The 12,514-nt window shown below is 41.0% G+C and overlaps 1 protein-coding gene across 1 annotated transcript; it reads left to right on the top strand.

Moving 5' to 3' along the window:
• Nucleotides 1-2,674: 2,674 nt before the first annotated feature.
• znf703 (zinc finger protein 703) lies at nucleotides 2,675-6,444 on the top strand. The gene is made up of 2 exons (XM_084115340.1): nucleotides 2,675-3,372; nucleotides 4,134-6,444. The coding sequence occupies exons 1-2, from the start codon at nucleotides 3,115-3,117 to the stop codon at nucleotides 5,649-5,651; spliced, it is 1,776 nt and encodes a 591-aa protein (XP_083971466.1). The 5' UTR covers nucleotides 2,675-3,114; the 3' UTR covers nucleotides 5,652-6,444.
• Nucleotides 6,445-12,514: the final 6,070 nt, after the last annotated feature.

Genomic DNA, 12,514 nt, shown 5'->3' with positions numbered 1-12,514 from the left:
AGGTTTTAGGTTTGCATTTCATGTTTTTAGCTTTTTAAGGAAAGCAGTGATTCTTCATTTTCTTTGCAGTCCTAAGAATATAACAATGGTTACACCCTGTGATTCTGGGTTTCTGACTAGTAACATAATTTGTAGACAAACGGAAACATTCCAGACATCTCGAGCAAACTTTGCAAAGTGGCAACAGAGATGGATCAACTGTAAAAGCAGAAAAAAAGTGAGTGTCTACCCACATTAATACGCTTGTCGACAGGTTAGACCACACCTGTCATAACCTGAAGTATCTGTTTGTGTGAGGCAAAGACAACTGATGTGTTCAAAGGAAGCGATCGCATCATCTCACTTAACCCTGAGCACATCTGAATTTGCATTCCTGTAGTTTTACAGATTTGCACGGCCATTCCAGACTGGCAAGTGATGGATGACACTTATAATGACAAAGCAAACAGCAGGGCTGTTGACAGAAGGAGAGGTGACTTCATACAACCACTGCTGCTCTCTCTCAACACACACATGTGCGCGCACACATGTGCTGTACGTTAAATGGCTTTAGACGCCGCAGGTAAAGAGATCCTTGTTTAACCACGGCAGATGGGCTTGTACGTGGAGTCGACAACTATGTGTAGTTCCTGAATAAACAAGACAACGTGTGTTCAAAACCCAACAAACACTGCATGATGAGATGGATCTCTGAATTCCTATGTTGTGAGACAGAGTGACAGTTTAATTAACTTAACAGCTTAGATTAGCATGACAGAAATAACTGTTATGTATGATTGAGTGTGGTTTAATACTTTGCCACACTAGTCAACTTTGATCGTCTGTAGGTACTTATGAATGTGTGGGAGGCTGTTTGTATGTGTGCTGTATGTGGGATCTAAAATGACAGGTTGCTGACAAGCTTAAAACTCTTTCTGCCTCTGAAACGCAGTGTCCTGAGGCTTACATTTCTCCCTGCACACCATTATTAAACGAATATTCACCTCTGCCACCCAGATACGCGAGACAAAGCCCTGCAACACATGTTTGCCTGTGGCTCCTCCTCTCCCTAGGTCAACAGTTCATGCATTCTGTCTTTTTGTCATTTTTATTACACTAAGGCAGGCAACAACACCTTTCAAGAAGCTTCCCAGGTGCTCTTTGTTTTTAACCCCGAGAACGGTTCCAGAGATCAGGCCTTTCTCATCTCTCTGACTCACCTGACAGGTATTGCCACTCAGAGTAACATAAATATTCTCGTCCACAATTACACTGTGCAAAATGGAGCAACTTTTATGCTGTCAATTTGAAATATGGCTTATCCAAGCTACAGTGCATTATCAATACATGAGTGGATGCAATTGATTATATTTCATTGCAAACAAAAGTCACAAAACAATTTAGTATATGGATGCAAGACTTCAGAAACACGCTTGGCTTGCCAAAATAATGTAATACAACCCGGTCCAATGTCTGGGATTTAATAATGTTGGGCATAAGCACTTACGAACAATCAAAGCTATTAAATATAACTGTACTTCAAAGTTACTTAGACACGAATTAGCACAGTCTCCCTGTAATAGCCTCTGTCAGGCTTCATTTTTCAATGATTAAGCCAATTCATTGCATAATTAAGTTAGCTAAATTACTTCAATGGCAAAGTAACATGGGATAATGCAATAAAGTTATTAACATTCCAGAACTGGAGGCGCACACATTAGGCATGTGCTGTTATTATATGAATGTATTACTCAGTATCATTTGACTTGTTTGACCTAAAAAAAGAAACTGCTACCATATTCTCAGCTTTTCCTTTTAATACAACCATATAGGCTACTATTACAAGGTAAACCTAACATCAGCATTGATTCTAAATTATGAAATTAAGTATGAAATACATTTTAGACTATACATCCTATAAATAAATTTCTGGACCTTGTACAAAGACAAATTAAAGTACTATGAATGTCCTTTTGAACTACACAAAATATGTCTGAATGAGTCTACTTATCAATAACTAGTATAGATGTTTGGATCACTGTCGCCTTTATACAGAATCTATAATATCTGTACACAAGCCGTTTTAACATTTATTCTTTAAAACTAACTTTGTGTCACAAGTAAAACAAGTAATCCAACAGTGACTATTCCAATACTTTCTAGTATGCATTCCTTTACTAGTACTTATTATTAGATAATAGATCCTATTTATGAATCAATATATTACCACAAATCTACACTGAATTAATTGTCAAAATGAGCAGCTTTTTACAATAGAACATAATAGAAATAATATAGGGTATATACTTGGCGTGACTAGTAGCAAAGAAATAAGCACTAGTGTAAAGTCAAATCTAATGAAAGGTTACTACTGCAACTGCAATAAAAAGTAAAAACAAAATGGTCTACTACTGAAGATACTAGTCATTAGCTACTGGTGATTACAATAACTACAAAAAATAGCTAGGATACTTGTAACAAAATTAGATAGAAAATAAAATAAATGGTAAATGGTCAGTCTTTGCATGTTTTGACATACAGTGATCGAGCGCTTGGCCAGCGGGTCCGGACTGGAGCGAGTCAGAGGAGAGAGGAGGACAGTCTCCGCCTCTGTTGTGCCTACCCACTTATTACTAATGCAGACGCAGGCGATTGGACGGCGGCTGAGCGCTTTGAAGTTCTCCCTCAGATCTTCAGTACGAGCAGAGTGTATATGCGTACGGAGGGTGTAGTGCACACACCGACCAACGGAATGCCATTATTTGACATTTAGCAGTAGTTCTGCTGTGTAGTTTCTTTCTTTTAATTTTACGACAAGTATACAAAACTTCTCTTATTTCCCAAGTCGTCGTTTGCGCGTAAAGGACTCGCGATCATTTGAGGGTTTAAAGCAGCACTGATTCGGTAACGGAACGATGCGGAGACGGAGTGTACGTTCTTCATAGAGACTATAACAGCTCTCTTTCTCTGGACTACAGACAGAACTGATGTTTCAACGGGATATTTAACTGTCTGCAGAATAGGATATAATGTTGTTTGGCTCTTTATTGAAGACATTGGATATCTCTAAATGAAAACTGAAGGACACCCGCCCCGTCGCTTCCCTCGACAGGTCTCTGATCCGCCCCGATCCAGATGAGCGAACTGCCTCCTGGATTTGCAGTCTTTTCACGGAACCAGCAGACCCTTAAAAGTCGTTACATTAACAACGATAGTTTGCCCACCTGTTTAAGACCTCAGACCGTCTCGATCTTCTCACTGCCGTACCGTGATCCCGCGCGTCAGGAAAAAAGGCTGCCTATACGGATTCTCAAAATGTTGACCGCTCACACAAGTCATATACTTCACCCAGAGTATCTCCAGCCGCTCAGCTCCGCGCCAGTGAGCATCGAGGTACGAGTAACTCCTTTCTAAAGTATACGTTTCTTACTTCTTTCTTATATATATATATATATATAGAATTTTACTTGTATTAAATTACTTGTATTAAATTGTGTGGTTGTCCGAATTTGTGGGTTTCTATTAAGCGAAAGGATTTGTTTCATTTCATGTATCGTGCGCATTTGTTACTTGATTTATCGTTTCTCGGCATTATGTTCTATATCAGGCGCGCCTCGTTTTAATGATTTAATTCGAAATTCGCCGTAAGGATCTCAATGGTAGGCTATTCAGCGCCAATTTGAAAGGGTAGTCCGGATCTGGATGAGGCCGTTTTCCAGTATGAAGCAACATTTTATGGTTTCACATTTCCTGATCTGTACTGACTTGCGTTTTTACCGTCGGCTACTTAAAATTCCACCGTTTATCTACCAGCTTAAGCACTCGAAATTCAAAAACACGAAATTCATTTTTTAAATAAGGTCTTAAAACACTAAACAATGTAGGCTACTTTGTGTATATGGGCTGACAGCAATGTCCATTTATTCCACCTAAAGCAATTTATTTCATTTATTGTAAAATGTAAAAGCTTTCACGGAAGCATTTAATGGTGATGTCAGACTTTCGAACCTAATCTAAATATAAACAGAATGATTGTAATATTTGTTGCAATCATTGGAGACATTCCCTATAATTGGTTTTCCATAGAATTTGTCATTTCTGTCAGTTCATGAGAAAAAAAAAATTAACTTAAAATGTCCTTTTTCTCCCCATAGCTGGATGCTAAAAAGAGTCCCCTAGCATTGCTGGCCCAGACCTGCTCACAGATTGGCAAACCAGATCCTCCTCCCTCTAAACTGGGATCGCTATCCTCCAGCAGCCATGGAGACAAGGATGGACGCTCTACCAGCTCCAGCCTGAAGCCTGGGGAGCATCAGAACGTAGATGACAAGTCCAGCTTCAAGCCTTACTCTAAAAGTGGATCGGAATGCCGGAAGGATGGAGCTGGGATGAACAGCTCAGCAGATAAAACGGGGTTCAGAGTGCCAAATAGCGGTTCTGCAGCAGTGACATGCCCCTCTTTACCTCCGCATGCCCCCTCTCCACAGGCCAGCTCTCCTTCTCAGCAGACATCAGGACAGTCACACACACACCGGCAGTCTCAGTCTCCCCTGTCACAGAAAACAGCACATCTACAAACCCACATGGACTCCAAAGCTGCAGGTTCAGACCCAGGGAACGACAGCAGCAGCAATGGCGGCGATCGCAATGGGAAAAAAGATTCGGACCACAGTAAATCAAGTCTGGACATTGCACAGATCGCCAACTCGAGTCATACACGTGCTAGTGCGAACTCCAGCAATGCCAGTTCCTCTAGCAGTCCTCAGCCTGACCATAAGGCTGACCCCCAACCCCCTCAGCCCAGTCTGGGTGCGGGCCACATCGCCCCTGTGTCTCCCTTCAAACCAGGCCACTCTGTTTTTCCCCTCCCGTCCTCCACCATGGGCTACCATGGCTCCATTGTCGGGGCCTATGCCGGCTATCCTTCTCAGTTTGTGCCTGGGTTGGATCACTCTAAATCTAGTTTAGTTGGCTCTGGGATGGGTGTTCCAGGAAAGCACCCCAGCTCCAGTCCTCTCACAGGGGCCTCGCCTCCCTCTTTCATGCAGGGTTTGTGCAGGGACCCATACTGCCTCACCTATCCCAATGCACCCCATCTTGGGGGCAGCAACTGTTCTTCCTGCGTTCACGATCCGTCATCTGCCCTCAAGTCTGGCTTCCCTCTTATGTATCCCACCCATCACCTCCACTCCCTCCACCCCAGTTCTCTGTCCTCTAGTGGCACCACGTCCCTGTCCCATCCTCTGTATACTTATGGTTTCATGCTGCCCAGTGAAACACTCCCTCACGCCTGTAACTGGGTCTCAGTGGGTGGCCCATGTGACAAACGCTTCTCCACCTCAGAGGAACTCTTGGCCCATTTGCGTACGCACACGGCTCTGCCAGGTGTGGATGGGAAGCTGCTCTCTGGCTACCCTTCATCTGTCTCCTCTGCTGCATCCTGCCACCTCCACCTGCCTCCTCCTAGCAGCCCAGGAGCCCTTCCCAGTTCCCTCTCCCTGCGTGGATCACCAGGGCTAGGTTTGGCACGGTATCACCCCTACGGAAAGGCACACTTGCCAGGAGCTCATTCCCTTCCTATGCACTCACTCCCAGCCACAGCGCCCTACTATTCTCCCTATGCTCTATATGGCCAGAGACTGGGCTCAGCTTCTGCTCTTGGGTACCAGTGATTAAAAGTCTAAGGACAGTGTAAAGATATTGGCATGAGCTCGCTGGAAAGCACAGGAACATGCAGGATTCCCCTAAAAAGAATAAAGCAAAAAAAACACGGGATAGTTGTATTCGCAATGAGGAATAAAATGCTTTGGATGACTGTTTAATTAATGGTCACTCTAAATATCCATTAGGATATTAGTGAACCCTTATGAACTTTAGGTGGAGAGCTAATGAGAATGCGGAACTCAATTTATTTTATCTGATAAATTTTTCTTTTTCTTCTTTTTTTTTCAATTTACCAAAAGTGTGTATTTATTTTTCACTTGAGCGCTTGACTTTTTGTTTCGAAGCAACATTTATCGCCAAAATTCAGTCATTATTTTCACAAAGGAGCAGTATTTTCACAGTATGAATGTGGTTGCTCCTATCATACACTTTGTAATAATGCAATGTTTGCAACAACAACAGACGTACATATTGTCTCTCAGACACAAAATCCTTCTTTTAACGTCACTTTTTTTTGTGCATTAGATCTGTGCAACTCTGTCTCTTTATTGGAGAACGGATTAGCATGACTTGGTCAAGAGCTACTTTGTTCCTTATGATTTGGCGATTATTTTGTACTTGTACAGTTCAAAGAATAAAACGGAAAGATGTGATATATTTTCTATTGTAGCTGACTCTGCAAGTTGGGGATGGAAGTGGAGAGGGGAAAATAATTCAAATAAGAGTACTATGTTGTGATGGCAGCGCTATCCATTTAACAAAGTCTTATTTTGTGTAATAAATGATACTTGATTACATTTATAGATGTGTTGATGTCCCTCGCTTCTCTTTCATGTACGTTTATTACACTGTTAGTAACATGCTCGCTTTCCCATATGAAATTTTGAGCAAAAATTAGACAAGTCACACTTTGAAATAGAATTGTACACACTGACCATTTTCATAACAAAAACACAAACAAAAAAGCATATCTATTTTTTCTGGGTTTATATATAATTAGACCTTTCATAAATGCATATTTGAAAGGTCTAATTATTGTTTAGTTGGTTGGCATTTAAACAAAAAAAAAACATTGTGCCTTCACTTGAGCAACTAATCTTTGACTTTAGCTTTCTACACTACTGACAGTTTTGTTCCCTATTAGTTCAAGCTATTAACACAAAATAAGGTCCTCTGTCTGTTTACTGTTCTGCTCGTAATGTGAAAGTGCAGTGTTAGTCACTGCTGCTTGTTTGTGCCTCTGCAGCATTGTGTAAAGAGCTGCCTCAGCACAAGAGAGTATTGGGTCTTAAATACAGCTCAATGATAGCCTGGTAATAACCCATGGGAGCCGTGCACTCACTCCCAGTGCACTCTGATGGATTGCCTTGCTACACAAAGGGCAAAAGATGACAATGGGAGGCTGTTAATAGAGAAATATTTATCAAATGCTTGACATGACCCCCAGGAGTGCAGTCCCCATTGTTTGACCTGAGTGTGTTGTGTCCTATGGTTTAGAAAGTCTTGCTTAATGCTGTACTACAAAGAGGGTCAATATTCAATATTGCTGATGTGATTGCGTGGCTAAGTTAGGATTAATGTCTCATGCATAAGCGGCCAGAGTGTACATCTCTTCTTCAGAACCATTTTCCTTAAAAAGGATAAGTGGAGATGCTGTTAAGCACTAGGATGAGCCGAACGCACACACACACATTCACACGTACAGACAGATTCTCAGTTCATTAGCACTTCAGACAGGAGAGGACGCAGCACAGGTGTCACTTGACAGGGCCATTAAATGAATAGATCACTCCACCACCTCTGTTAACTCTGGCTATCCAGCAAGGACACAGCATAAGGTTCCTCTTATGGGAAACCAAGAGGTCAAGACTAGAGGAGGAAGAGCTGCGAAGAGAATAAACACTTGCGGGTAAACGTTTCCCAGTTCCCAATACCCAACTCTACATTTTAATAAGACGCAACATAGGCCTGCTAATAGTAAACAGTCTACCAAAATGATGTGTTCACAGGGCAAAATGATGTTTAAACTGCAGTAGAGAGCATCTAAACTGTAGTATTGCATTTTGTTAACAAAGAGAAGTTCAGATCTAAAAGTAAGGTTCAGTGCCAAGAGCCTATTTTAGAAATGGTTTTGAATGACTTCCTTTGAGACTCAGAGAGGAAGTTATTTAATGGAGTTACGAAGTATTTGGGCATAGCCCAAGAGAATTAAAAACTACATAACATGGAGTACGTTGCCCCTAGTGGTAAAGCAATGCAACAGCAATGAACAAAAATAAATCATTGAATTTAGTCAGCAATTTGTTTTTTGCACAAATGAGAATACACAAAATGTGTATTAAAGTGTGTAAATAAACAGGGTTTTGATGAAGAATGGGAAAAAAAGAGATCAAATGTTAGTTAAAGCCAGTTGAGCAAGGTTAAATGCAGGGGAGGACTTTTTACGTTTTATAAGAAGGTGAGGGATTAATCCTGCCATCACCCCTTTCCCACTCGTTCATCACATTCCTGCTCTATCCTTCTCTCTGTCTTTCTCCTCATCAATCTCTCCCTGCCATTTATCTTTCTCTCCCTCGTCTCCCGGGCTCCAGCTGAGTCAATATGCAGTCACTCTGTTTCTGTCGCCTGCTTGTGGAGGGGAGGGGAGCTGGATGGATGTGTGGGTGGGGGTGTGGAGTTAATTTAGTCCCTGACCAGTGTCTTCTCAGCAGGGCTACACCTGTTTGATTGATCTCTTTCTCCCATTCTCTGCTGTCCCACTGGGCTTAGAAGGGTAGTGGGGGGGCAAGACCCCCCCCCCCCCTTCCCAATGTGTCCAGTCAACTACTGAGGAGAGAAAGAGTGTGTGTGTGTGTGTGTGTGTGTGTGTGTGTGTGTGTGTGTGTGTGTGTGAGAGGGAGAGAGCTGCAGCCCATCACAGCAGTGTCCCGGGCAGGCAGCCCGGCAGCCCTAGTGATTAATGACGACAGGGTGTGGAGCTGCTCCTCAATTAGCCGCCAAGTCCACAGCAACTCACGAGCCTGACAGCCCCAACCTGAAAAAGAATGAGCGAGGGAGAGAGTTAGATCACCCCCTCCCTCACCGACTCTTTTTCTTGGGCTGTCTCTCTCTGTTTAGATCTTGTCTCTTGTCTCTCTTCACCTACACCCTCTTTCTCCCCTGGCTTCTCTCCTGTTACTTTCTTGTTGTCTCTTTGATTATGTTAGCCTAATGCAGACTCTCTCTCTCCCTTCGCAAACTTCCATATACATTACACTCTGTTAATTACCGCATGAGTACTCTGATGACTGTTTGTCACGGTGATATAGACCAGACCGCTCTCTTTCTCACACACACACTCACACTCCTAAAGCTCATAAAGCAATCAATCACACAACTTCTTCAGCTTCATGACTAAAAAAACCACTGAGGACTTTCCACGGGACTCTTAATCACATCAACCACATCACAAAATACCACTCCATCCGCCAGCAACAACAACAAAAATCGTGGCAGTGCGCACCTCTGCCCAGTGATCTCTTAGCCATCCCCATTTGTCTAGCAAAACCGTGTGCATGTGTGACGACAGCCTGACAACGCAGGCAAACGAGTGTGTTGCAATTATGGCTAACCACTAATAACGCATTCCACCGCTACAGCTGGATTCCATTTGTAAACGCACTGGGGGAGCACGGCACCGAATGTCACGAACATTGTGCGCATGAAAAATCGTGCCTTGGCACCGGAATGGTGGGGTTAAGATTAATTCCGAGTCATGCCCAGAGTGACAGCACCTTTTCCTGTTCTGCTTAGGAAAATGTTTCAGTTACCTCATGCTTCCTCTTACAATGTTTCCTCTATATGCATTCATATGAGTCATTAAGATTTTTTTTGTTTTTAAAAGAAGTCTCTTATGCTCATCAATAGGCACGTTTCCATTACAGATTTGCGCAAAACTTTAGCGATTTTTTTCTAAATGTTGACAAAAAACTATTGCGAAAGACGGCGTTTCCATTTCCTCTCGCGATAAGTCACTCCAAAAATCATGGCAACGGACGTTGTTAGGTTTATGTATATCCCAGCCACTGCACTGGCCATTATTATTAATCGAAGAAGACGTATGTGTGTTATCCAATCATTAATGGCAAGGAAAGACCCTTATTCTTGAGAGCGGCACATGAGGTGTTTCTGGGTGTTTCTCCCTCATATCTGCTTCGAGGTCTTGATTGTGGCATTTCTTTGAGGTTTAGAATCCAGTATTCCAGTAATTCTTTTGTCTTTTATGAATTTAATAAAGAACTCTGTCTCGTAGGCCTATTCAGTCCAAACATCGTCTACGTCAGGTGACCTGTAAATGCGCAAAAACTGTTTCCATTGCAGTTTTGCGAAATATTTCTTTTTCGTATTGCCTGAAAAACCACCTCATGCGAGCGTAAAAACTTTTTTGCGATTAATGGGAGTTTTTGCGAAATTGACGTGTTTCCATTGGGCGTATTTTCAATTCGAAAAATACAGAAAAAAAAGAGTAATATTGTGAAATGCAATTACAATTTAAAATAATGTTTTCTTTTTTGAACATTCACGTATATTTTCAACATAATCATGTGATACAATGTGATACTTTTCTTTCAGGATTCTTTGATTAATAGAAAGTTCAAAAGAACATCATTTATTTGAAAAGGAATTTCTTTGAAAATCTTTACACTCACAATTTGATGCATACTTGCTGATTAAAAGTATTTATTTCTTTTGAAAATGTTTTAATGTACCAAACTTTTGAACATTAGTGTATATGCTAGTGTATTCTAAAAACATTACTTCCAGCAGATATACAAATTTTTAAGTTTTTTTGCTTCTGAGAAATAAAAGACCAAAAATATTGATGATATAAAAACAATATAACAATATCTAGAACGAAAATAACAAGAAACAAATCAACATAAAAAAAAAGATAGTCCATTTAATATGTCCCGGAGGCCCAACTTCCTAAAGTTAATAGAAAATACACCAACAAAGAGTAAAAAAGAAGTTGCACTCATCAAGTGATTTTAAGGAATCTTTTATATGCATCTAAACCTTTAAGGCCAATTCACACCGCACAGACGAATGCCAACAAACACCAACAGACTAGATTTAGAATTTTATGAAAAAAATAACAGCAGTCATGTTCACACCAAGCGGCAACATTCTGATCTGAAAAATGAAGCCTACCCGGAAGTGCGAAAAACTGCAATACATCGAAAATCCGCTAGGGCGAGGTCCCAAAACGGAGCAAATGTCCATAGCCCCCATGTTAAAATGTCCGTTTTCACAGCATAAATTCATGTTTTTACAGGTTGGTCCCATGGACTTTTATTGTATTTTTCGATAGGTTCCGAGTGCCTGACAACCATGAGGGCTGTGAATTTTTTTCTAACTCGTTAGTTTAGATCGTATTTAGATATAAAATGTATGACAATAAGGGCGTGGTTAACTTTGATTGACAGCTTGATTGAGAGCTGACAAGCCAGCGCCATGGAGAATGACAACATAAGAAGCGCCATTTTTTAATACAGTTGACATATAATACTACTGTTTCTGTATCATGAAATGTAGTTTTAAGAGTTTTTCAGGCGAGAATGTAGTTGTTTAAAGCTCAAATCTGTGGTTTATTTATAAAGATTTATGAAAATTGTATCCAGTTGTGAGATCCAGCGATGACCGGGCGCTCGGCGTCATGTACCCCGCCTGGAACAGCCTTTCCTCAGCTAGTCGTTCTGAGGTTTGTCGCTGACTCTGGCGTCTCTGTAGTGGTTAAACATGAGATATAATTCGTCTTGTGTATATCTAACGGGCGATTTTTGGTCTTGTACATCTATAATTTGTTCCCTGGGCAATCGTTTTGGCTGAGGGGAAGTTTCATAACTTTATAAGCTATTTAACTTTACTGTTGTATGGTTAGACTAGAGCGCTGACTTTGTATGTTTGACTGAATTGTTTGCTTTATTTGTATAGCTTCTTGTACCTTTTACTTATACTTTTATAATAGCTAATATTGATAAAAGTGAAATTTAACAAAAAGAGACTGGGTTGAGTTTTGTCATTTTAAATTTTAATACAACGAATATGATCTGTAATGTTGTTTACTGCAACATCTGTTGTTTAGTACAAATGCACATATTGCCTGGACCATATTAAAATGTTTAATATTTTTATATTATATTTAAAATGAAAAGAGGCAGGTTTGTGTTTTATATATATATATTTTTTTATAAATAGGCAAACGTTATGTGCAGTGAATATAATCAATACGCGTTGCCTGAACCACATTTGTGTGGCTATAATGTTTAAGATTTCTTTAAATGAAAACGAAAAGAGTTAGTATGGTGTTTTATAACATATTTCGTTGCCTAAAATATACATACAGAGATAACCGGAGTAGCAGAGCGAGCTGAGTGACGCGCGCTGCGTCAGAAGGTGGGCGGGGTTAGGATTTCCCAAGATTTTCCAAGATGGCGCCGCCCATACCCCCCATAAACGGCTTCAAACCCGTTCTTCAGAAAGTCTATGGGTGACGTCACAGATGCTTTGTCCATATTTTTTAGTCTATGGTTCACACTGCCCCAAGAGAAACTGACAAACGCTGATTGAACATGTTCAGTCGGGTGAAAACAAACCCCAACCAACGCCAACAGACGCCGACAGGGGTAACACACTGATCTGACAAAACCCAACAAACGTGTTTGTTGCCGTTTGTCTGTGCGGTGTGAATTGGCCTTTATACTGTACAGTATAAAGGCCAATTCACACCGCACAGGCAAACGGCAACAAATAGGAATGCGTCCTATATTAAGAATTTAAATTGTCATAATTTCAAAAGGCCTCTATAATATATTCTGCAGCATGATGTAGT

This window comes from Abramis brama (assembly GCF_963993115.1).
Source record: "Abramis brama genome assembly, chromosome: 5".
In the NCBI taxonomy this organism is placed as follows: domain Eukaryota; kingdom Metazoa; phylum Chordata; class Actinopteri; order Cypriniformes; family Leuciscidae; genus Abramis; species Abramis brama.
This window is presented reverse-complemented; position numbering and strand designations above follow the sequence as displayed.